The sequence below is a fragment of the Mustela nigripes genome, chromosome 4 (assembly GCF_022355385.1).
Source record: "Mustela nigripes isolate SB6536 chromosome 4, MUSNIG.SB6536, whole genome shotgun sequence".
Classification (NCBI taxonomy): domain Eukaryota; kingdom Metazoa; phylum Chordata; class Mammalia; order Carnivora; family Mustelidae; genus Mustela; species Mustela nigripes.
This window is the reverse complement of record NC_081560.1, coordinates 101,291,716-101,318,064: the sequence shown is the minus strand read 5'-3', so window position 1 is coordinate 101,318,064 and position 26,349 is coordinate 101,291,716. Positions and strand designations below refer to the sequence as shown.

At 43.4% G+C, this 26,349-nt stretch overlaps 1 protein-coding gene across 1 annotated transcript in view; it reads left to right on the top strand.

The window, feature by feature from the left end:
• The window catches only part of VOPP1 (VOPP1 WW domain binding protein), a 109,175-nt gene extending 85,928 nt beyond the window's left edge, over nucleotides 1-23,247 (top strand). Inside the window, exon 5 of the mRNA XM_059397209.1 lies at nucleotides 20,667-23,247. Coding sequence (XP_059253192.1) covers nucleotides 20,667-20,857 — 191 coding nt within the window. The 3' untranslated portion in view covers nucleotides 20,858-23,247. The remainder of the gene's footprint in view (nucleotides 1-20,666) is intronic.
• The last annotated feature ends 3,102 nt before the right edge of the window (nucleotides 23,248-26,349 follow it).

The following is a 26,349-nucleotide window of genomic DNA, read 5'->3' as shown; positions in this document are numbered from 1 at the left end:
GCCCAAGAATTATAGCCTCACATCAGGGAGTTCCTTCTTGCTAACCAGAAATATTTTTCCAGAAAGTTCCATGTGTCTGTCTGTCTGATTTTCTGCTTGTGTGTCTTCTCTTTCTGTCATTCTTATTCTGGTAATTCTTTCTAACTTTGATGCCACCCTTTCCTTTTCTAGGACAACTCAATTGCTATTTTGTATGATTTGCACTACTTAGTTCATATAAAATAGATGTATCTAGATGTCATACCATATAAAAGTGGGAGTTATAATTTTTTCCTTCCATTTGAAAATGCGAGGGTTTTTTCTTCACCTAAAAACATTTAATATCCTTAGCTACTAGAAATAGGTAACATTTCACACAGAGTGCAATTCAAAAGGAAAGGCATTTTTTTAGCCTGCCCTGTTGGTAGGCAGTAACAATAGTTACTTTAATTACAACAGTGTTCCCATCTATAATCTTTGATCATCGGGGACAGAAACTTCTAGCACATTTAAGTCTTCAGCTTATTATTCTCTGCTCTGCCAATGACAGAGAAAAGAGTTGTGAGTTTGATCCCCTTTCCTGCCCAGTGCACATTCTTAAAAACCACTCATACTTGAGGGAAGATGACACAAGTCTGAAATGTGTTCCTTATGTGGTTCCTAAGGGCAAAGCTGGTCAGACAGACTGTTCCCACCCACTTCATGTGCATCAAAGGTCCTTAGGTTACCTTTCAAGTCTGTTGCTTCATCTGTCCAGACTGCCTCCCAAGCCTGTCATCATGAACTTTTCTCCCTAAGTGTATTTGAAAGGGCTATTATTAGTCCTTTCAGAGAGGAAGTAAGGACAGATTTGGGCTCCTTGTTGCAGAGAGGTCCCCAAATGCTGTCTCGTACACACACAGTCTCCTTCTGTCACTTGTCAGTGTGTTTTAAGCACACGCACTGTGGGTTAAGTGCTTGCTTAACCTCAGTGCATACAGTGGAGATTAAACAGATGGTCCCTGGCTCTGGGCTCTTCAGAAAGGACAGCGAAGCAGAGTGACAGCAGTAGTAACCCCTGACCACTGATCTAATAGAAAAATGTAGAGGCTGTAGATCCTGAAGTTAAAAATTAAAAAATTTGAAATTTTTTTCTCTTATCCTATATATTTGGGTTGCATGTGGAACTTCAGCAAAAACACAACATGCATTTTCTACTTGATCTGCCTTTTACTTTTTCAGTGTCCTCTAATACATTTCATCTTTTTTAGAAGACTTTTAATGTCTTGGGGAGATAATTTAAAATGTTTTCTGTCTGCTGTTTGTTGTGTATTAATATTTAACACTTATGAAATACAAATCAATATCACGATGTACACCTGTGGCTAAAATTAACTCAGGAAACAACAGATGTTGGCAAGGATGTGGAGGAAGGGGAATTCTCCTACACTGTTGGTGGGAGTGCAAACTCATGTAGCCATTCTGGAAAACAGAATGGAGGTTCTAAAAAGTTATAAGTAGAGCTACCCTATAACCCAACAATTCCACTACTAGGTATTTACCCAAAGGATACAGAAATACTGATATGAAAGGGCACATGCACCCCAATGTTTATAGCAGCATTATCAACAATAGGCAAACTATGGAGAGAGGCCAGATGTCCATCAGCTGATGAATGGATGAAAAAGATGTGGTATAAATAGACAGCGGAATATTACTGAACAGTCAAAGGAATACCGTCTTGCCATTTGCAACATGAATGAAGTTAGAGTGTATTACGGTAAGTGAAAGAAGTCACAGAAAGACAAATACCATATGATTTCACTCAGTTGTAGAATTTAAGAAACAAAATAGATGTATATATGCAAAGGGGGAAAAAAAGAGAGAGGGAGAAGCAAACCATAAAAGACTTGCGCTGACTGGAGGGAGGGGGTGGGGGTTGGGCTACATGGTGATAGGTACTTAGGAAGGTGTTTGTTGTAATGGGACTGAGAGTTATACGTAAGTGATGAATCACTGAATTCTACTCCTGAAACCAATGTTACACTACATATTAACTAACTAGAATTTAAATCAAAATTTGAAGGAAAAGATACTTTAACCCTTACGTTTCTGTGAAGGAAAACTGTCTAGTAGAAAACTAGGTTGGCTGCTCCTTTGAGACCCATGAAGGTAATTATTGTTACTGAAAACAAGGCGAGCTTAGCAGTGGGCATGTAACCAACCAGGAATATTTTATTAGTTCCTTTTGGTTTATCATAGGCACATGACAGAAAAATATAGAAAGTAACAAGTCACAGTATCCTACTGGTCATCAGGTTCAAGCCCACCTTCCCACCCATGTATTCTGCTCCATACCCCCAAATTGGCCTCCTCTCTGTCACCAGAGCTTCAGTGAAAGAAAGCCAGCTCTGACATTATCTTTGTCATCTTTGGGCACCTCTGCCCAAGGCATTTTTCTTCATGAGGCTTCTACAAACTGGAGAAGCACGTGATGGGCTGGAAAGAGGAAAGAACATGTTTGTCCACAGCTTCAGTTAAAGACTGGTAGAGGGCTGGAAGGAAGTCCGTAATGCTAATTTTCCACAAAAGAAACTCCAGTATCCAGTTTGACAGTGTATTACGCATCTTTATAGTATCTGCTCTTGTAATTAAAAGTAACATGTTGGGGCACCTGGGTGGCTCAATCAATCAAGCGTCCGACTCTTGATTTTGGCTCAGGTCATGATCTTGGGGTTGTGAGGTCATGCCCCATGTTGGGCTCTGCTCTGGGTGTGGAGCCTGCTTAAGATTCTCTCTCTCCGGGGATGCCTGGGTGCCTCAGTTGGTTAAGCAGCTGCCTTCGGCTCAGGTCATGATCCCGGCGTCCTGGGATCGAGTCCCACATCGGGCTCCTTGCTTGGCAGGGAGCCTGCTTTTCCCTCTGTCTCTGCCTGCCATTCTGTCTGCCTGTGCTTGCTCTCTCTCCCTCTCTCTCTGACAAATAAATAAATAAAATCTTTAAAAAAAAAAAAAGATTCTCTCTCTCCATCTCCCTTTGCCTCCCCCCCTAAAAAAAGTAACATGTCTGCATTCTAAATCAGCATCAAAAATAGTAATAAACATTTTTTAAGGCAAGAAAGCAGACTAGGTGAGAAACATTGAGGAAACATAAAAGCAAAATAAGACAGTCGAAGACTACCTACAATATATATTACAGTGACTCTAAATGTGTTAAAATCTCATCAAGTTGTGTTAAAAATCCAATGATATACTGCTTTAGAGAGAGACTGCTGAAGGATGTAACAGAAAAGTAATAGGAGTGCATGAGTTCAGCAGAGAATGATCCAAGGTGATCTGATAGCTACTGGGAGAAGGTGCAGTGAGAATCACAGGTGGAGCTGGCTGTCGCCATCTCAGTAGGAGGCAGTGGTAGTCTGGGCCAGGGTGACAGCAGGGAGGTCGGTGGCAATGGGGCAGGTGTGTGGTCCATCTGGGCTCTGAGTTGGCAGGACTTGTAGAAGAGTACCAGTGAACAGAGGGACCTAACCTCTTTACACTCAGGTTTCTCTTCTAAGAGAGGAGGGAGGTAATGTTATGAAGATGACACTTGTAAAGTGTCTGGTTCTTGCACCTCGAAATTTGAGCTGGAAACCATTAAGTGCATCCCTGGGAGCTTGTTAGAAGTGCAGACCCTCTTGCTGCACCCCAGAGATGCTCTGTGGACAGCTGCATTTTAACAAGACCCCAGGTGATCTGGAACAGCACGCACACAGAGGAGACTAGATGTTTGATAAGAAGCAAAACAATGGGGAGTGGGCATTAGTAGTAATAACTAAATCTCCTATAAGCTAAACAGTAAAGCCTGTGAACCTTTGAGGGCCTCAGAACTGGAGTAGAATTCAGACCTTAATCTCTGTTGGGATGTGATCACTGCCACTCTTTTTCTGCCTTGTGCTCTAGGTTTGCTTCTTGGAATACCAGTGTATTCTCAGAACAATTCGTTTGGCTTCTGTTGTAAAAAAAAAAAATCCATCAGTAGTGAGTAAAACTTGTCCTCACTCAACTTCTGATTTATTCAGCCAGGAAAGAAAAAGTGAAAACTTTTGGTGGAAGGGTTTTGTTTCCTACTTACTCGGCTCTACCTGGCTCACAAAACTTGTGGCTGCCTTTTCTTGGGGGACATTGGGGCCCCAGTGTTCACATGTGTCTCAGCTATATTTCATCTCTATAAACCCTGGCAGGTCTGCATGAAAGTATTAGGTTCCTACTACAGATGTTCTTTTTAACTCTCCCTCCACAGTCCTCCCAAAGAAGCAGTAGAAAAAGGCCCTTCTTTTTGTGATGGATAATAAATGCAGGCAGAAATATACAAAGTCATTTCTGCCCTGGTTCTCTTTTTTTCAGCTTATTAGTATTACCAGCCTTTTATTTACCCTTCAATAAATAACCCATGATTTCCTGAATATATACACATATTAAAAAAAAAAAAGTCTTTTTAATGCTGGTAAAAATAATTATCTATTGTGAAGATATGACTTGAATCTTGTATTAAGTAAATTCAAGTGTATAAAATGAAAACTTAGAAATGAGAGGAAAGAATGCTGTGAACTGTAGGAGTGCCTGTGCACTACTCTGAATCTGACCGAAGTATAAAAATTACTGGCACATTTAAAAGAATTTATCAAGTTGTGCACTACCAAGAAAATCTAAATCTAAATCAGTCTAAAAAGGCAAAAGTCAGATACCTCAGGGTCTGGGCTAGGGTGATCTCAGCTTCATTTCTAACTTCATGCCTCTCTAGCAGATCTTGGGAATGTGACTCCATTTTCCTAAGCTCCAAGCTCCTGAGCTATGAAGCTGAGGTCCTAAGAGACTTTCTTAGGGTCATTGCATATGAGATGATGGTCCATACACAGTGTGGAGCCCCAGGCCCGAGGCAACACTCCATAAGTGGCAGTAATCGCTACTAGTAGTGGTTCTGAACTTGCAGTTTCAAGGAATCTGTAAATGAGCAAATAAATAATCTGCTCCCACTTGGAAATAAAAGAATCCTCCCTAAATCATCTGTTGATCCAGTGAAGGATAGGAGTGAGGGAGGATCCTAAGGGTCTGGGACTTACCCCACCTCGCCCCGAGCCTGCCCACCCAGTCTTCCCAGCTGAGCAAATGGCAGCTGTGTTCTTCCAGCTGCTCTGGCCTAAAGCAGTCTTGACATTTTCTCCCACCCTCATCCCTACTACTGCCCACCTCTGATACACCTTCTCACCGGAGCCTCCTAACTAGTCGTCTTGCTTCTCGCTTCCCACTTCCCTGGCTTTGGTCTGTTTCCAACAAAGCAGACCCTAGAGCAAGGCCGGCACTCCCTAAGTGGAAGGCCACATACCCTGCTCACAGTCAGAAGTCCTTACATTGGCCAGCAAGGCCCCTGCCTGCCTCGTACATCTCCCCTTCCTGCTGCTCTCCTGCTCCTATTCACCGCTCCTGCTGCGGTCCTCCCGGCTCATTCCACTCCCACTGCACACGGGCCTCCTGCTTTCCTCAGACCTTCCAGGCTGCTTTGTTGGTGTTCTTTGCACTGTCATTCCTTTTGCCTGAAAGGCTCGTTCTCCATCTAAACCCTCCCTGCCATATACACATGGTGCGCTTCTCCATTACTTTGCCCCATACACTCATGGTGGATTTCTTCATTTCTTTTTTTTTTTTTAAAGACTTTATTTATTTATTTGAGAGACAGAGATAGCGACAGAGAGCACAAGCAAGGAGGAGGGGGAGGAGCAGGCTCCCCGCTGAGCAGGGAGCCAGATGCAGGGCTTGATCCAGGATCACAACCCCAGCTGAAGGCAGAGGCTTAACTGACTGAGCCACCCAGGTGCCCTGATTTCTTCATTTCTTTTATGTCTTTCACCTTCTCGTGAGACCCTCCGTGTGTACACAGTGGAAAATTGCATTCCCTTTCCTCCTCCCTCGTTTGCTTTTTTCTAACACCCCTGCTTTATTTTCATTTTTAACACTTAAATATCAATTAATGTGCTATATTTGTTCTTTATCTTGCTTATTGTCCTCTTAGCTGTAAGCATCATAAAGACTGAGATTTCGTTTTTGCCATTGCTGTGTGTTAAGTGCCAGGAATGGTGTGGCAAGTAGCAGGGATTCAGTATTTGTTGAAGACACAAGTGAATGTGGGAATCAGCATGAATGTTAATATAAAAAATGTAAGAAATTGACTTCTAGAGGTGTTCTCATAGCTTTATTCTTTCTTGAAAGTTTAAAATATGAAAGCAAATGACCTCTCCTTAAAAGAGGTTCCAAAACTAATAAACTCACAGAAAGCATAAGAAGCAAATAATAAAAATATAAATTAATTGCATAAAGCAGAAGAATAGTTTTGCAAATTTAGAAGTTAGTACAAAAGCAATAAAAGTAAATGTCATTGCAAGTCCTACCCTTGATGTATCTAGTCAGTAAAAAAGGGAAAAATAAAATCAAAGGTACAGAGAAGATTAAACATTATAAGGAAGTATTCATGAAATGGAAAGCTGGGCAAAAGATAGAAAAGTATACATTATCAAAGATGCATCAGAACATTGAAAATTTCAGTGGACCAAGCAAGAGTTTGAAGAACTTTTCAAAGAATTAACTTCTAGAATGGCTCTAAATTCATATGGTATCTTCAGAACTTTTAAGAACCAGTGCATTTTAACAGTGTATGAATTACTACTAGGTATAAAAAATTATGGGAAAAAATATAGAAATCTACATAATTTGTTTTATGAAGCTGGTATAACTTGGAAACAACAGAATTACCTTATACTGAATTGTGTTTAATGAGCATAAATATGAAAGTCCTAGAACACTGAATTACACAGTCTGTCAAAGAAGTAAACCACCATAACCAAGCATTGATCTTCTGTAAGAGAGCAAGGATAGTCCAATGTTAGGCAAGCTATTAACATTCTAAGTTAGATCAAAAAGCAATGATTGGCAGAGAATTCTTGGAAAAAGTAGGATAGGAAACACCAGGAATTTCTCTCCTCACCTAGGCAAAAATTGCACTGACAGAAACTGTCCTGATGTAACTCACAAGAAGACCCTTGAACAATACATGTTTGAACTGTGCAGGGTTGTTTTGTTTTTGTTTTTGTTTTCAATTAATATAGTACAGTTCTGTAAATGTATTTTCTCTTCCTTACAGTATTCTTTTTTTTTTTTTTAAGATTTTATTTATTCATTTGACAGAGATCACAAGTAGGCAGAGAGGCAGACAGAGAGAGAGAGGAGGGAGCAGGCTCCCTGCAGAGCAGAGAGCCCGATGTGGGACTCGATCCCAGGACCCTGAGATCATGACCCGAGCCGAAGGCAGCGGCTTAACCCACTGAGCCACCCAGGTGCCCCACCTTACAGTATTCTTAATAACATTTTCTGTAGCTTAGTTTATTGTAAGAATACCATATGTAATACATATATCATACAAAACATGTATTAATTAGCTATGTTATCAGTAAGGTTTCCAGTTGGCAGTTGGCTATTATTACTAGTTAAGTTGCGAGAATCAAAAGTTATATGTGGATTTTAACTGTATAGGTGGCAAGTGCACCTCACTGTAGTATGGTTCAAGGGTCAATTTTTTTTAAAGATTTTATTTATTTATTTGACAGACAGAGATCACAAGTAGACAAAGAGAGAGGAGGAAGCAGGCTCCCCGCTGAGCAGAGAGCCCGATGCGAGGCTTGATCCCAGGAGCCGAAGGCGGAGGCTTTAACCCACTGAGCCAGCCAGGCGCCCCTCAAGGGTCAATTTTTAAGTCTATTGAAAGCTTATAACTTTCAGGGAATACTTGGAGAGCAAATAGCAGTTAATTTGGTCAATTTCAGCTCTTAGCACACGAGCAGCTACCCATCCTCAACAGAGGCCACTTGATAGGCAGCTGAGCACATATTCCTTGAGGAGCTTGTGCATAGCATGCAGAATAGGGTGGGCAAAAAGGACCCTGCCCTCCAAATATGGAGGCTCTGCACTCTGATAGCTATTTGTTACTACCGGTTAAAGAGGCAGGCAGCCACTGCTGCTTCGATTGCAAGCCCTTTCTCCTCCTGCAGAAGTGACCTCTGGGGAATTTAAATGGCCAGTGCCCTTCTTCCTGTCCCTTCATTTTCCGCTTTTTCTCCTTTTAGAGCCAGACATTAAAGAATAGGATGTTCAAAAAACAAGTGCATATACAAAAAATTAGAACATGATTGCACATCCTAGGGAAAAGACTATAAGTTTATATCTCAGGCTGATTCTCAGCACAGAGACAACCTACAACAATTAATTTTTTTTAAAAAAGTAGCAAAAAACAGCAAACTCTAGGGAAAGAGGAGAATGTGACTTCTAGAGTTATCACATTATTAGATTCAAATGTCCAGAGTTCAACAACAACAAAAAATCACAAGTCATATAAAGAAGTAAGAAAATATGGCCCATTCAGAGAAAAAATTAAATCAACAGACTGTTCATGAAAAAGACATAATGCCACATCTGCTAGACAGATACTCACAGAACTACAGGAATATGTAGAGAATATTTTAAAAAATGGTGTATTAACAAATGGAAATATCATTAAAGAGATAATCTAAAAAGATTCCAAAAGAAATCCTGGAACTAAAAAAGTACAATAAGTGAAATGAAAAATTCACCACATGGATTCAAAGGCAGAGCTGAAGAAGCAGAAGAAAGAATCAGCAAACTAAAGAGAAGATAAGAGAACTGATCAAGTCTGAGGAACACAAAAAAGACTGAAGGAAAGTGAACAGAGCCTAAGGGGCAGCATCAAGCAGACCAACATTTGCATCGTGGAAGTGTCAGAAGGAGAAGAGGGAGAAAAGGGACACAGAGAATATTTGAGGAAATAATGGTTGAAAACATACAAAATTTGATGAAAGACATGAATATAAACATCCAAAAAGCTCAATTCCAACCAAGAGGAACTCAAAGAGCCACATTTTAGTTGATCTTTAAAAGCAAGAGACCAAGAGATTATCTTAAAAACAGCAGGGATCCTCAGTAAGAACACAAGCAGATTTCTCTTCAGAAACTATTGGAGGCCAGAAAGACAGTGGGCTGGTATATTCAAAGTGCTAAAATGAAAAAATCTGTCAACCAAGAATACTATATCTATGCAAAATTTGCCTTCGGAAGTGAGGAAGAAACTGAGACATTCCCAGATAAACAAATGCTGAAGAACTTTGCAACCAGTAGACTTGACACGCCAGAAATGCTCAAGGGAGTCTGGCAAGATGAGATGAAAAGACACTAGACAGTAACTTGAAGTCATATGGAGAAACAAACATCTCAGTAAGGGAGATGCCTTGGCAATATAAAAAGTATTATTATAGGGACACCCAGGTGGCTCAGTTGGTTAAGCATCCGACTTCAGCTTAGATCATGATTCAGGGTCCTGAGGTTGAGCTCCATGTTGGGCTCTGTGCTCAGTGGGGAGTCTGCTTGAGGATTCTCTTTCCCCTTTGCCCTGTGCCCCTCCTCCTGCTTACACACGGGTACTCTTTCTTTCTCTTTCTTAGATAAATAAATCTTTTGAAGAAAGTGTTATTGTAGGGACACCTGGGTGGTTCAGTTGGTTAAGTGTCCCTTTGGCTCAGGTGTCATAATCTCAGGGTCCTGGGATTGAGTCCTGCATCAGGCTTCCTGTTCAATGAGGAGCCTGCTTCTCCCTCTTCATCTGCCTGCTGCTCCTCCAGCTTGTGTGCTCTCTGTCAAAGAAATAAAATATTTAAAAAAAGAAAAAAAAATCCCAACAAAGTAAAGCCCTGAACCTGGTGATTTCATTTCTCTTACTTTCCCCAAAATTGGAGAGGAAGTGACTCTTCATAAGTCATTCTATGAGGCCAACATCAATAACCCTGACAGCAAAGTCAGGCAATGACACTACAAGACAATTATAGGGGTCCATTGCCCTCAGTGAACATTGATGAAAAAACCCTCAACAAAATATTAGCAAACAGAATTCACGAGTATTTTTAAAGGATTATACACAATGACTAAATGGTATTTATTCCTGGATTGCAAAGATTTTTCAACAAATATAAATCAGTCAGGGTAATAAACCACATCAAAGAATGAAGAAGAGAAACCACATGAGCATCTCAGTTGATATAGAAAAAGCATTTGATGAAATTCAGCACCCTTTTATGATAACACACTCTCTCTCTCTCTCTCTCTCTCTCTCTCTCTCAACGAGCTAGGAATAGGGGGTAACTAACTACCTCATCAAAATAATAGAAAAACTACCTCATCAAAATAATGAAACCAAGAGCTGGTTCTTTGAAAATATAAAATTGGTAAACCCTTAGCTAGATTCATCAAGAAAAAAAGAGAAAGGACCCAAATAAATAAAATCAGAAACAAAAGAGAAATAAAACCTGACATTACAGAAAAACAAAAGATTATAAGGGAATACTACAAAAATCATATGCCAACAAATTGGACAACCTGGAAGAAATGAATAAATTCCTAGAAACATATCATCTTTCAAAACTAAATCACAAAGAAATAGAAAATCTGAACAGACCAATTACTAGTAATGAATTTGAGTTGGTAATCAAAAAACTCCCAACAGACAAAAGTTCAGGACCAGATGAACTCACAGGTGAATTCTACCAAACATTTAAAGAAGAGTTAATACCTATTGTTCAACTATTCCAAAAAGTAGGAAACGTCAGAAAACTTCCAAATACATTCTATGGTCCAGCATTACCCTGATGCCAAAATCAGACAAAGATGAAAGAAAGTGAGGTAGAGGCGGGAGGGGAGGGAGAGGAAAGGAGAGGAGAGGAAAAAGAAGGAAGGAAGGAAGGAAACTACAGATGATAAGATCTTATATGTAGAAAATTCTAAAGATTTGACCAAAAAAACACACCACATTTTAGATATAATAAATTAATTCAGCAATGTATCAGGAAACAAGTCAACACAAAAACCAGTTAAATTTCTATGCATGAGTGATGAAGTCTGACAAGTTTAAAAAACAATTCCATTTACCCTAGCAGTACAATATAAAATAGTGATTTAATCAAGGAGGTGAAAGACTTGTACGATGGAAACTATAAACATTGCTGTAAGAGATTTTAAAAGATGTAAATAGGGGTGCCTGGGTGGCTCAGTGGGTTAAGACATTGCCTTCGGCTCTGGTCATGATGTCAGGGTCCTGGGATCGAGCCCTGCATCAGGTAGTTGCTCAGCAGGGAGCCTGCTTCCCCCTCTATGCCTACCTCTCTGCCTACTTGTGATCTCTCTCTCTCTCTGTCAAATAAATAAATAAAATATTAAAATAAAAGAAATTTTAAAAGATGTAAATAAATGGAAATTGATCTCATATTCATGGATTGGAAGACTTAATACTGTTAAAATGTCAATGTTAATACTACCCAAAGCATTCTACAGAGTCTACACAAACCCTATCAAGATCCCAATGGTGTTTTTTACAGAAATAGAAAAACCCATCCTGAAATTCATATGGAATCTCCAAGCACACTGATTAGCCAACCAACTTGAGAAAGTAGATAAAAATCGGAGGATTCACACTTCCTGATTTCAGAACTTACTAAATAGCTACCTTAATCAAAACAGTGTGGTATTGCCATAAAGACAGATAAGCAAACCAATGGAATAGAATAGAGAGCCCCATTATAAACCCATGCATATCTGATCAAATTACTTTTAGCTGGAGTGCCAAGGCCATTCAGTGGGCAAAGGACAGTCTGGTCAACAAATTATGCTGGGGAAACTGGAAATCCCTATGCGAAAGAATGATACTGGGCCCTTACCTAACACTGTATATGAAAACTAACTTAAAATGGATTAAGGACTTGGGATTGCTGGCTGGCTCAGTTGGTAGAATGTGTGACTCTTGTTCTCAGGGTTGTAAGTTCAAGCACCACATTGGATGTAGAGATTACTTGAAAATAAAATTGTTAAGGGACGCCTGGGTGGCTCAGTCAGACATCTAACTCTTGATCTCAGCTCAGGTCTTGATCTCAGGGTCATGAGTTTAAGCCCTATGTTGGGCTCCATGCAAGCTGTGGAGCCTACTTTTAAAAAGAAAAGAAAAGAAAAGAAAATCTTAAAAAAATAAATGGGTCAAGGACCTAAATGTAAGACGTAAAACAAAACTCTTAGAAGAAAACAAGGATGGGGCACCTGGGTGGCTCAGATGGTAGGGCGTATGCCTTCAGCTCAGCTCGTGTTTTCTGGGTCTGGGATGGAGCTCCACATCAGGCTCCCAGTTGGCTCAGCGGTGAGCTTGCTTCTCCCTCTCCCTCTGCCTCTCTTCCTCCTTGTGTGCTTTCTCTGTCTCTCTCAAATGAATAAATAAAATCTTCTAAAAAAAAAAAAAAGAAGAAGAAGAAGAAAACAAGGACAGAGGTATCACAGCAGTGGATTTGGTAATAATTTCTTGGATATGACACCAAAGGCCTGAATAATAAAAGAAAAAAAATAGGCAAGTTTGGCTTCATAAAGACTTAAATATTTTATGTATCAAAAGGCACGATCTATTGAGTAAAAAGGCTATACCTAAATAGAAAATATTTGCAAATCATATTTGATAAGCAATATTTCAAACATATGGAGAACTAAAACAAAACAAAAACAAAACATTCAAAAATAGGCAATGGATTTGAATAGACATTTCTCCAAAGAAGATACATGAATGGCCAACAAGTACATGAATACCTGCTCAACATCACTAACCATTAGGGAAATGCAAATCAAGATTACAAGATAACCACCTTATACCCGCTAAGATAGGCACTGTCAAAAAGCAGAAAACAACTGTTGGCAAGAATGTGGAGAAATTGGAACCCTTCTGCACTGGTGGGAATGTGAAATAGTGCAGCCACTATGGAAACAGTGTGTCAATTCCTTAAAAACTAAAAATATAATTACCATCATACATGATCTGGCAATATACCCAGAAGAATTGAAAGCAGTTTCAGAGATGTACACCCAAGTTCACAGCAGCGTTATTCACAATTACTGAAACAGAAGTAACACAAGTGTCCATTGACAGATGAATGGATAAGCAAAATGTGGCATGTACACACACGTACACAATCATACACAATATTTTATTATTAATCTGATATTAATTCAGAAAGGAAAGAATTACGATGTGCTACAACATGAGTGACCTCTGAAGATATTATCTTAAGTGAAATAAGTCAGTCACAAAAAGACAAATATTGTATGATTCTACTTATATGAGTCACTTAGAGTAGTCAGAATCATAAAGAGGGAAAGTATACTGGTGGTGGCCCAGGGCTAGGGAAAGGGGATAATGGGGAGTTACTGTTTAATGGATAAAGAGTATCACTTTTGCAAGATGAAAAGAATTATGGGGACCTGTCATGGCGATGATTGCACAACATTGGGAGTATAATTAATACCACCGTATTATTAACTTAAAAATGGTCAAGGTGGTAAATTTTAGGTTATGTGTATTTTACCACAACAAAAGATGCAAAACAAAACAAAAAATGATCTCAGTAGATGCTGAAAAGGCTGTTGATAAAACTTGATAAAATTCAGTATAAATCCCTTCCCCAAACTGCTTCAAAACCATTAATGTATTGTAAATTAGTAATGTAACCAGTAATGTAAGGCTTTTTCTTAATATAATAAAGACTTAGTGTGTATGTTCCTTGAGGGTTCCAGAAGGCAAGGATCAAGTCCTTGATGATATATCCTAGTATTATTACCAGCTGTGCCTTTTGAATGGAAATGTTCAATAAGGATGAAGTAAATTTGTACTCTGGACCTGCTGCCAACATCATCTCCAGTGCAACAGTCAAAGTATCCCCATTAAAAAATGAGAATATTCAGTATCATCAACATTTAACATTGTTCTAGAACTTCTGGCTAAAGTACTAACATGAAAGATAATATTTAACCATTAGGAAGGAGAAATAAAACTGTTTCTCATTGTAAACAATATATCATTATATATCTAAAAATCCTGGAGAATGAACTGGAAAATATTTTTGTAGCTGAGACAATGAGCAATTTAGTAAAATGAATAGATACAATAGAAGAAGAAAGAAAGGGGCAAGTAATGAAGGCGGGGAGACTTGTCTACTGATGACAAAAATGTTCTCTGCAAGAATTAGCTCTGGTATTTTTGGTAGCAACTAATACCCCAATTTTTAAGAGTTACCTCTCATGATAAAAAGTCACAAAGAGGGAGGCCCCTGGTTTCACTCCATGGCTTGGCGGCCTGTGGGCTCTCAAGCTCCTTCCTTCCATCAGGCACACTGCACAGCCCAGCTGGCTCCTAGCTACGATGGACTCCTTGTTTCTTAGAGATCCAGTAATGTCTCCTGGAAGAAGACCCTCCTGGGCAAATTGTGGAGAATTCTTGGCCTTCAGCTTTTACATATACAACACAAGAATGAATGGTGCGCATCTCACAGGACTGAGGCAGGACTTGACCCCCGGCTTTCTTGCTCATTTTCTCGCTTTGTCAGAGTCAGGCCATCTGATGGCTCTCCCCAAACCCAGCCTGTGCTTACTTATCTTAGAGTTTTATTTTCCCTCATTTTAATCTCCATTTCCATTTGAAACCATTCTCTTTGACAAGAGAGTAAGTTTGAATGTTTTTTGCTTGGCCTTTTGTTTTATTTCTGAATCTTCTTTATCCTCTGTGCATACATTTTTTTTAAAAGATTTTATTTATTTATTTGACAGACAGAGATCACAAATAGGCAGAGAGGCAGGCAGAGAGAGAGGAGGAAGCAGGCTCCCTGCTGAGCAGAGAGCCCGATGCGGGGCTCTATCCTAGGACGCTGGGATCATGACCTGAGCGGAAGGCAGAGGCTTTAACCCACTGAACCACCCAGGCGCCCGCGTGCATACATTTTTAACAGGTTCTTTTTCGTCCCATTTTTTGTCAGCCCTTGGCTCCATTGGGCTTTATTTTACCTGGTTCCATTCTGGTGTTAAGTTTACTTTTCAGTTTTCTTCATTAGAATCATTCACACTGGCTTGGTTTGTAACCTTTAAAATCATTATCATCATGCCTATTTGTGATTATGGAGTTGAAATCTCGATTTTAATATGCTTTGGATTCTGGAATTTTGTGCCACAGAATCATATATACATTCTGGGGGACGGTTTTGAAAGGATCTCTCTCAGCCCTGTGGACACAGACCTGTTCTTGCCTCTGGCTTTCCCATGGGTGATGAAGTGTTCCATCTGCACTTCCCTGCACGAGTGAGAACTGAGTCTGTCTCCTTGGTTTCTCTTCTCTGTGGGAGGCCAGCTGGTCATCCAGGCCAGGGTCTTATCAAGACTCACTCTTTTAGCCAGATGAGCAGAGATCTAGCAAATGTCTCTGTGAGCTGGTGCCTCCACCTGGACAGGTGTTCTTCGAGGGTCCATCCTGTTTCCGCTGCCCTTCCACCCACACCAGTCTTTCCAGCATGTTCCATCCCTGTGTTTGCCAAGTATTTTCACCTAAGGGCTCGTGTTCCTGGCAAATACATAATTTATCCCCCTCCTATCTGTTCTGTTTCTTTAATATTCCAAGTGCCTCTCCATCCTCAGTATTTCAACCCTATCCTCCTAATTCCCAGCAATATCCATGAGTTGTGACTCTTAACATAAAAATGCCAGTTGAATTGGACACACTTGCCAGTGCATCTCATTATCATCTGGTGTGAGTGGCCATGATGCATGGATCTTAGTCACAGCCTGAGGCTCATCTCTGATACAAAGACCACAGCCCACCCTGCTGTCATCTGTGATAGGGAGTTGAGGTCATCTTCGAATGCCTCTGCTCTCAGGAGTGATGGGCAGGGTTGACGCAGGCTTGCTGGGCTGGGGCAGCCTGTTCTTCCTGTTGTATCAGAAATAGATGTGCCTCAGGAAACTGCCAAATGTGCCCAGCACAGTATAGCAGAGGCGAAATCCAAAGCAACATCACCATTCGTCCCTCTTCAGTCATTCATCTCCTGTATTTATGGAATATCACATGCTACATGCTGTTCTGTACTTGGAGGGTTCCAAGATGAATGATCCTATTTCCATGTGCAGAAAGCTCAGGAAATTACACTGTTCTGGATGCCAGGATGACAGGGTACCTAATCCAGCCAGGAAGGGAGTGGTGGGCAGTGAGATGTAGCTTCCTGGAGTTGGCGATTCTGATCTGAAACTTGAGAGATAAATGGGAATTACCTAGACAAGGAGGACAAGGAGGAGGTGGTGTGGAGACGGAGGAGTGGTCTGCGTGTGGAACACCCCGGAAATGCTCTCTGGTGAGGGCTAAGGGAGAGGTGAGCTGGATACAAGCAACTAGGTTCTTGTTGGGAGGCAGAGCATAAGGCAGGGCAGTAAGAACTGAGACTGAAGCCACTAAGAACCTGGTTACAGACAGTCTGTTATCCCTCATGAGAGAATTAGCGTGCAGTCCCGTGAGTGGGCTGGTGAAGAGAGGGACCCCAACCACGAGGGAGAATAAATACAGAAAGTCTGAGTCATGGGTGGAAAGGATGAGCGTGTGTCTCCCGCAGTGTGTTTAGGAGACCTGCGCACACCTTGAGCAGCCTGGCTAGAGGACATGGATGTGGGAAGGCGGGATATGGGGTCTGATTAAACTGAAAACACAGGCAGTAGGTAGAGTGAAAAGAGCACCGAAATGCATAGAGCTAACTCCAAGTGGGGGCTCATTATAAAGACACATGGAAGCTCTTGGAAATGGGGACACCCTAGGGCTGGAAACCTTTCCGTCTCTTCCGGGCCACACAGTCTTCTTCAGGCTGTCTCCGCCTCTCCCTGCATTTCCACTCCATTCTCTGCTACCAGCCAGATCCTTGTGCATCTCAAGAAAAGACTGCCCCAGCTCATCCATTGCCAAGTTGCAGGCCAGTCAGATTAGTTGAGTGGTAGCAAGTTCATTGTTAAGAAAGCTTGGCTGCCAGAACATCCTTCAGCTTAGGTGGGAAAGAGCTTCACTGGAGGAGCTATTGTCAACTGACTTCTTTAAGAAGTTCCTACTCACCTTTGCTGAATCTAGAGTTCCTTCTCAGATCATGCTTAGATGCTCAAAGAGAAAAGAGATGATGGCCTTAAAGAATGAAATGACTTCTGGAGACAAGACGGTGTGCCCCTTGGATAAGAGCGCAGCCGAGATGGGAAGTCTGTGTTGACAGTTCTTCGGCAAGCCCTTCATTTTTGGTTGGAGCTCAGGCCCATTGTGTCATCAATCTTCCTGGTTTTCCTGTCCCTTTCTAGCCTGAACTTCTTCTCCCAGCTCATCACCCAATTATGAGAAACACCTGTCCTAGTGGAAAGAGCCTGGGCTTTCCACTACACTCCTATGTTCAAATCCTGGTGCTTCCAGATATCAGCCGTGTGCCCTTGGCAAGTTGCTTCATTCATTCTTCTGAGCCTCAGCATCTTCAAGGATATGCGTACGATTCTAGGGGTGCCTGGGTGGCATAGCCAGTTAGGTGTCCGACTCTTGGTTTTGGCTCAGGTTGTGATCTCAGGGTCGTGAGATCGGACCCCATGTTGGGCTCCATGTTCAATGGGAAGTCTGCTTGAGAGTCTCTCTTCCTCTCTCTGCCCCTCCTGCTTGTGCTTGCTGTTTCTCAAATAAGTAAATCTTAAATATATATATATATATATATATATATATATATATATATACACACATACATACACACACACACACAGTTCTGATCACATTCCCATCCCCTTACTATCCCCACACCATACCCATATAATACATGTGTATACCCATGGAATACAAATGACATACAAATTGCCATTATAGACACTTACTTAATACGAGGAAACAGAAGAAGCGATTGTGTGGCCACCATTGTTTTACTCACTCCTCCAGATTCTTTCCGATTTGTCTACTGTAGAAACAGTCTTCCTATAACTCCAGCTTCTTCATAGAATCCTCTACATGTTTTCTTTCTCTCACTGGACCCTCTGCCATGAACCTTCAGTCCTGAAGGGCTTGGCTCTCTTCCCCCATGTTCTACCCCCACAGGGTAAAGAGATGGTGCTGGCATCCCTTTGGTGTCTGGCTTCTCCTCTTATTCATAAACCCTGTCACACTGAATCCCATACCAGTGGGCTCTGTCACTCCTTGTCACTATTTTGCTACTGTCCATGGCCATCTCTTCTTGGAGCATTTGGAATCTGCTCAGATAACCTCCCACCCCGATTCGCTCCATAAAGAGGTTGTTTGCTACAAGCACCTTGGTCCTCCTTCCAACACGACTGTGGGTTCCCCGTGCTCCTCCGCACATTCAGCAGAAGGAATTGGTGTCCTCTTGTACACCAGGCTCCCGGCTAGGCAGTGGGGTGCAGATGTTGAAGCGGACGTATGAGGTCCCTGCCCTCATTGAGCTTATCTTCTTCCCTAGAAGTCCGTTTTCTTTCCTATATATGTGCCCCTCTTCCCTGTACACATCCTTAAACACACATCTTTCTCCTTCCTGCAGACCCTTCAACTGCTACCTCTCCCCTCATCTGGGCTTCTCCCTCCTTGCCCTGAGAGTGTCGCCACTGCCCTTGGTACCTCCCACTGTACTGCAGCTCCTGAGGAGAAATCCCAGATGCCATATCCAATGGAAATTTGCTGTTCTTATTTTGCCCTCTATTTGACATTGTAGAGGACCAGTCACTTCCTTAAAAATTCCCCTTTCCCTTTGCCGGCATGGCCCAACCCCTATTTCACTGTTTCATTATTTCTCCCCGGGCTCCTTTGCTTTCTTCTCCGCCACCTCACGTGCTTGGGGTTCTTTTCCGGTCTTGAATGTTGGTCTGCCCTGCAGTTCTCTCCTCAGCCATCCTTCTGCCTCCCTGCACACCTCCTGCGTGGTTTTAACCCACCCATGTTTTTGTCCCCACTTTGACAGGACAGTCCTGAAGCTGCCTCAGCTCCAGCAGGCCCAGCGTGGAGCTTTCATTGGCCCTGCCCTTACCCTGCACCCTCTCTTTCCTTGTATCCCCTTTTTTTTGGTTGGGCCCTTTTATCAAGACCCTAAACCAGGGTCTTTTCTAGTCATACCTCTTCTCTGTCCTCAAGCGTTTCACATTAAATTGGTCCCTGGGGCCTTTCGGTTATTCTTCCTGAACATCATAATCTCTCCTTCTTTCATAGTCAAGGACTTTGATGATGTCTTTTACAAACTATTACAATTGCCTGTTTTAAAAAAAAAAAAATCTTTAATTAATTTTTTGCTTATATAAAATATACAGGGATCCAGAGATAAATAAATCATAATCTCTGCCCTTGGGAAACTCATGGTCATGGCCAGTCATGGGCTTGTGAGGAAATGCATCCAAGGTCACGGAGGGATGCACAGATGGGAGCAGGTGTTGTCTGCTGGGCTGTACAGGTGCGAGATGAGGCGGTGGTTGGTAAAGGTGCAATTTGTGCCCGATTGCTCTCATGCTGACACCCTGGAATACCTTTCTGGCCTTCGGTTTCTGTCTTACATTCTCTCCTTTTGCACATTTGTAGATTTCCAAGATCTGCCGTATGCCAGGTTTGTGACACCTTACACAGATTGTTGAGCGTCTTCCTAGTAATCTGACCTTTATTCAGTTAAACTGCAGAAAGAGACACTTGGAAATTAAAAAAAAAAAAAGGCCCTAACCAATATATGTACAGGGATGACTTCTCTGACACTCTAGGTATCTTTCTGAATTACATGAGGCCTAACTCAAAAAATAGACCCAAGTCTACCCACAAAATTAGCTTAGCCTGGGACACACCGAAAGCTCACAGTTTTGTTTTGTTTTGTTTTTCTTAATTCTTTGTTTATGCATCCCATACTCTGTAGTGTTATCAACATGATCAGAGTTAGCAGATCTAAAAACTAGGCTCTAAAGTAGCAGCTCACATATTCCTACCCATTAAAATGAGAGTTACACTAGTCTTGTCACCTTCTTTGTTTTCTGGACGCCCCCCTCCCACATCCTACACCCCAGCTTGAAGCAGGGGAGTCAGCCTGCATCTGATAGCCTCACTGTCGGAGTAAAGCAGACGACCATCTCCTCCAGCAGTGCCGAAGGAAAACAGATTCCGCGGATGCCTAAACCCGCCCTTCTGGTGTTTGCTCCCATTGTCTCCCTGTCTGTGAACTTGGCCACCCTGGCAAACTGTGTTCTCAGAGGGCGTGTGCAGCTGCCAGTGATCATTCTGGAAGAGTCAGGAAACCAGGGTCCCGTTCCAGCTCTTCCAGGAGGGAGCTATGAATCGGCTTACTTTACTATGGCCTCGATTTTCCTCCCTTGAGAGTGGAAACGGCTCTCTCCATTGGTAATTTTTTAGCATACACTTCCCCAGCTCTTTGCAGAGCCTCCTGGGTTTATCATTCAGGCTTTGAGTTAGTGACCAGCCACATACCATGCCTGATCCTGTCAATGTCCGTCCTGTCACTTGGCCCTGCTGGTGAGTTTGTGTGTGCCCTCTCGGCCCTCTACACCCCAGTAGAGCACAGGCCCCACGAGGCCAGGGACTCACGTGTGGCTCTAGCTTGTTACCGTATCCCAGGTGCCCCATTGTGTTCAGATGTTTGGGCTTGCATGCTTGCCAGGTGAGTGAAGGACCAGAGTGCTGGTCTCCACAGACCCCCGGCCGGACACTGCTCTGGTGTGGTGGGCTCTGCGTATTCTCTGCCATGTTCATATCTGCTAATCTCTCTTTTCAGGAGCGCAGCAGCCGGGGCTGCCATATTACACCGACCCTGGAGGACCGGGGATGAATCCCGCCGGAAATACTGTACCGATGGCTTTCCAGGTTCAGCCCAACTCACCCCAGGGAAGCATGGCCTACCCTCCGCCCCCTTCTTACTGCAACACGCCCCCGCCCCCGTATGAACAGGTGGTGAAGGCTAAGTAGCGGGCACTGCCCGGCGCCTGCTGTGCGACCTCAGGAGGAAAGGGGAGGGGCGCTCTCACCGCACCTCTCAGTCCCCATCAATGTTCGCTTCCGGGAATTGTCTTCTGAGCCACTAAGGGCAAATTCCTCTTTGATATCTTCAAAGCAAGCACAGCTCCCTTTCAAGTTTTCTGTGGAGGACCAATATTTGAATTTATCCTGTGTCTCCTCTGTTGCTTCTGTTTCTGATGTAATCTGAGCTCTGGCAGAGTGTGGACAGTCCTCAAGGGTTGACACCCTAGATCCTCAGGAGAGAGACTAAGGAGAAGGAGGCAAGGCAGGGCCCGTGTGTGCAGGTGAGTACGAGGAGGAGACCACTCCTGGCCCAAGAACACAGCAGGCAGCTCACGGAAGTGAGGCCTCCCAGGCTCCATTCTCGGAGCCCCTCGTCCTGTCAGTCTTCCTCTTCAGGAAGCTGTGAAGCTCTGCTGTGGGAGAAGCCTCCTAGCACTTCCTGTCTCTACTCACTTCCTAGAGGTGACAGTGGCTTCCCTTCTGCGTAGCCAGGGCTGGGAGGGGACTGTGTACCTCAAGGAGATGCGGATCCAGATGAGGTCAAGTTTGAATGTCTACAGTTACCCGAAAATCACGAAGGAAAGTTACTGCAATTTATGGGAAATGGATTCCTGCGTCAAACTGGGACATTGCATTTTATGAACTCTTGGTCTGACTGGGCAAAAATAAAATGGTTCACCTCCCTGCCAATCTCCCCGCCCAACCCCACCCCGGGCTTTCTAGTGAGTCTGTGGAAGCTCGTGTAGAGTCCTGTCCTTTAAGGTCAGACTCAGAGCGTCTTCTCTGAATGTCAGCAGCTGTCTGACCAGAGGTCTCCACACCCTTCCTTTGGCAGCCCTGGTGGTGGTTGTGATGGACACTTTCCAAGTGGAGAGGCACCGCCGGCTGGGAAGTCACACCATCCCCTTGGAGAGTGGTGGCCCCTGGGGCAGCAGGCCAGGCCTGCAGTTTGATGTCAGCAGATGTGTGTGTATGTGGGGGGGTGTTCTCTAAAGAGGAAAAGCCTGCTGAAAAAAAGAGGAATGCAGAATCCCAGGACTGCAGGAAGATCTCTTTAAAAAGTACTGAGTAGATTTCACTGACAGCTTAATCAAAATGAGAATAGAAGATGTGGTTGGAAATGCAAACCCTGGCAGTGAAGCGTGTCTCAACGCTGGGCTCTAGTGAGGGGTCACCCGGCTGAAAGGAAGGTGCGGCTTCTGCAGTAAGCAGTGCTGGCCGTGCAGGTGAACCCCCAGAGATCCAGCCGGTGGTGTGTAGGAAGGCAAAGCAGCGTAGTCCAGATGGGAGGGTCCCTGTGTGTGTAGTAGTGGGATAGGGCCGGCGGGCGGCGGGGGGTTATTTTTGTAATAACTAATTGGACCAGCCTCTTGAGAAATTGTTACTCATTGGACTTGAGCTTCTGAACATGTCACCTGCATGGATGCTGAGTGTTTTCATTCCGCCAGACCAGGAGTCTGGGCGTCCCTTTCCTCCTGGGTGAGAGATCAGGATAGGACTGCGGCACCTTGCCCAGAATGACCTCCCTGCGAAGATGGAGAACCTGCAAGCCTCCCAGGGAACTCCACAGGAAATGCTGGGAGCCGAACACGGGCCCTTGGAAACACAGGTTTTAAACACAGATGCTGCTGCTGGTGTCTTCGGCCAGCCTCGTGTGACCTCCGAACTCCTGTCCCTGACAGCAGTACCTCCGCTCATCTAGTCCTTGATCCAAAGGAGACAACAAAGCACAACGTTTGCTGTTTACAACAAGGACAACTACATGGGTCCAGAAGGTTCCTCTTCTTCCGGGTCATTCATCTTGCATTTTTGACTTAAATTTCTCCCTTTTTTTGTTGTTGTTGTTGTCTTAATGAAGAAGCACAGTAAGGGCCACCCCTGGAATTGGATCCGGGTGCAGTTGAATAAGCACCCAAATATCCATGACTAAATTTCATTTCTCTTTTTAATAACAAATGATCTCAGAGACTGAATGATTTAGGTAGTGCTCAAGAATTTTGTATTCCATGTTTGTGAAGATAAATTTTGTTTTCCCTCGAACCTGGGTGAGAACCCTGCTACAGCGAACACTGCTACTGTGCGTAGAAATTCCACTCGTGGTGGCATCTCCTGGCCCTTCTCGTTCCGTCTGTGCTGACAGTGGACTGTGTCCCCCTCCCGGAGTAGGTCCAGCTCCTGGTGTGTCGAAGTCTTATAGAGTCAGTGATTAGGAGTAAGCTGGGAGCAGATCTGTGCATGTTTTTCCTCTGCAACATTTGGCTCATTTCTCTTTTTTGTTCTCTTTTGATAGAGTCCCATTTCCTATGTATGCAAAATAAAAAATAAATTTGGGCACATGCTTCGACTGTTTTCCTGGGAAGGGGGAAAGAGGGTGGAAACGAAGTTTCTAATGAGGGAGGACGTACAGTGGATCATGGGTCATACATGGGTCATCCCCAACCCCCGGTGGGGGTGGGGTGGAGGAGGCCCCGTGGTGCCCTTAACCTTAGGAGCACCAGCAATTAGAGGCCATCAAAGAATGCAAGGGACGTTTGGTTCACCAATACATTTTAAAAGTCTGGCTAAGGAAAAAATAATCTGAAGCAAGTAGAAAGAAGGATAAATTAGATAAACGCACAGGTAATACTGAAATTAGTTATCCAGGGGGCCTGGATCTGTTTTCCATGAGTAGGTGAGCCTTGATTTTAAGAAATGCAGCTTTTGTGCACCTGGGTGGCTCAGTCAGCTGAGCGTCCATCTGACTCTTGGTCCCGGCTCAGGTCTTGATCTTAGGGTTGTGAGTCCAAGCCCTGCGTTGGGCTCCACCCTGGGCATAGAGCCTGCTTAATAGAAAGGAAGGAAGGAAGGCAAGGAGAGAGGAGAGGGGAGGGGAGGGGGGAAGAGAAAAGAAAAAAAGAGGAAAGGAAAGGAAGAAAAAGAGAAAGAGAAAAGGAAAAGAGAAATAAGGAAGAAAGAGAAGGAAGGAGAGCAGAAAGAAAAAATAAATACAGCTCTGCTGGGTCAGAAACTGCATTTCTCTCACAGATCTGTTGGAGGGTAAAGCTGCTACAGTCGGCATTTTAGATGAATCCCCAAGTGAGATAATGTTTATAAAGAAACACTGGATCTTAAAACAGGAGCTTCCTCTGGTGAAGTCGGGGCTAATTTTCAGGACACCCCCACCGGGTTATCAACTCCCTCCAGCAAACTGGAAGCGGCCTTATTTACAAGTCAGAGGTCCTAACTTAAGATGGCAGACGGTCTCTGTTCCTTCCAAATGTCATTGAACTTCAAGAAATCTGTAATGGCTCTCACAGCAAAAAAACATACAAGACAGAAATTCGGAGTAATTCTTAACTAGAAGATGCCAGCTAGGATTGATTGGGAGAGAAGACTGAAGCTGAAATGTTCAGAGACGGTTGCTGGGGAGGTGAGAGCTTTCCAAAAAGTCCACAGTGAGGCTCACAGGTGCAGAGAGCAGGCATGGGCAAGGGCCCCTTGCCAAGGTGTTGACCTGTGGGCGTTCTGGAGAGCAGCTCTGCCGGGGGTCCGTGTTCTGTGCCCCAGGACCCCAGGTAAGGGGAGCAGCTAGTCCCGCAGTCTGTTTCTCACAGCGGAGACGCTCTGTGTCCTAAGGCGTTGGGAGATGGGTTAGTGGAATCATTTAATTTTTTAAAGTGAGGTAAGCATTTTCTAATGCATTAGTCAATTAGAACAAGTATTTTCTAATGTATCAGTCAATGAAAACATTCATAATCTGGGCTGCCATCCTGTTCCCGCAGCCCTGGTTGCAAGGTTATAGAGAGATCCGTGCAAAGCAGAAACCCAAGGACCTGTGAGAAATCATGACCACAGGCGGGCAGGCTTCCTGTGGCCCCGGAGGAAAGGTCAGCTGAGCCTTCTCCTGACTTGCACTGCACCGACCTTTCCACCCAACTGGCCAAGCATCTTTCAGCTGAAGTGATCCTTAACAGTTTCAAGTTCTCAATTGCTAATACTCTTTCAGTGCCAACGATGACAGCACAAAGTAGAGATGAGGGCAAACCGCGTGGGCGTAACTACCCACTGTGTATCACGGCTGGACTGTGGGCTCCGAAGACGGGCAGCCTTGCTCCTGCCCTGCGTCTACTGTTAGCTTGTGTCTTCAGACAAACGGCTTAAGTTTCCATCACTCAAATGATCTCAGGTCTGTTTCCTCAACTATAAGAGAGAACTACACTACCTGTTGCTTCTACCGGGCTTGTACCAGACACACTATGGAGAGTCATCAAATACTGAAAATCCTCTGTTCTCCCTCATTCCTCAGTTCCTTTAGCAAGAGAAATTAAAGCACAGGGAGGGAAAATGAACTCCCACCTAATCCTTTGCCCATCTGTCAGCAGATGAGACCCAGGGCGTATGGGAGAGAATCTTTGAATACATCCCCTTGTATTTGCCACCTTTCGGACCCTGATTACACAAAGGTAGAAAATACATGGTGTGTGCTGCCCGGCACTGGGCGTTTTTCCCTCGCCATTTATTTAAGATGCGATTGGTGAGCACCCCCAGAATAAGCCATGAATTACAAGCAATATTCTTGTATGTTTCTATTACTTTGGGTATTTTTTTGCTGTCTCCCATCCCCCCAGGACTTGTTATTGTAATGTTCCTGTTTTGGACTGGCAGTCTCGCACTATCCAAGAGGGATCCTGCTTCATTCCTGGGCACAGAGCCCTCCTAAAATGCTATGGGGGATTGATTATGATTATCAACACGCTTCTCTCCCTGCTGCCACCCTTGAAGAAGGCAGAGGGAGGGAGTGCTTGTGCTGGTCCCAAGAGTATGAAGAGGGAGGCGGGGCATCACTCCATCTCTTTTCAATAGTCACAGGAATGCTAGCAGGAGCTGCTTTTGTCTCTCTGGACTCTGGAAATTGCAAACAGTCCCGAGGCCCTGGAATCATTTGCCACAGACCTGGTACTCACTGTGCAGGAGCAGGAGAATGATACCAGGCATGTACCTTTGGAACGTGCCCGGACACAAGCCCTTACAAACAATTCTTCATGTTTTGTGGAAGAAAGGAATTTTGCACTTTGCTTTAAACTCTGCAAGGAGGAATGCTTTCAGATAGCTCTTCTAGACCAGCACCATCCATCAAAAACATACTGTGAGCCAAATATGTTATATATTAAGTTTCCAATAGCTTTTCACTAAAGATGAAAAAAAGTGAAATTTATTTTCATCATCTCAATGTGTAATAGAAAATTTATTAAAAAGAAATGCTAACATTCTTTTTTTTTCCATGCTGTCTTCCAAATCCTGTATGAATGTTACACTCACTAGCACCATCTCCCGTGTGCAGTAACTGCTTTATTGGACAGTGTGGGGCAAGGGTGCGTAAGAAAATGTTCAGCTCTTATGTCCTTGCTGGTTGTTTACCACATAATCCAGTAAGGATAAAAATTGAGTTAATTATGAAA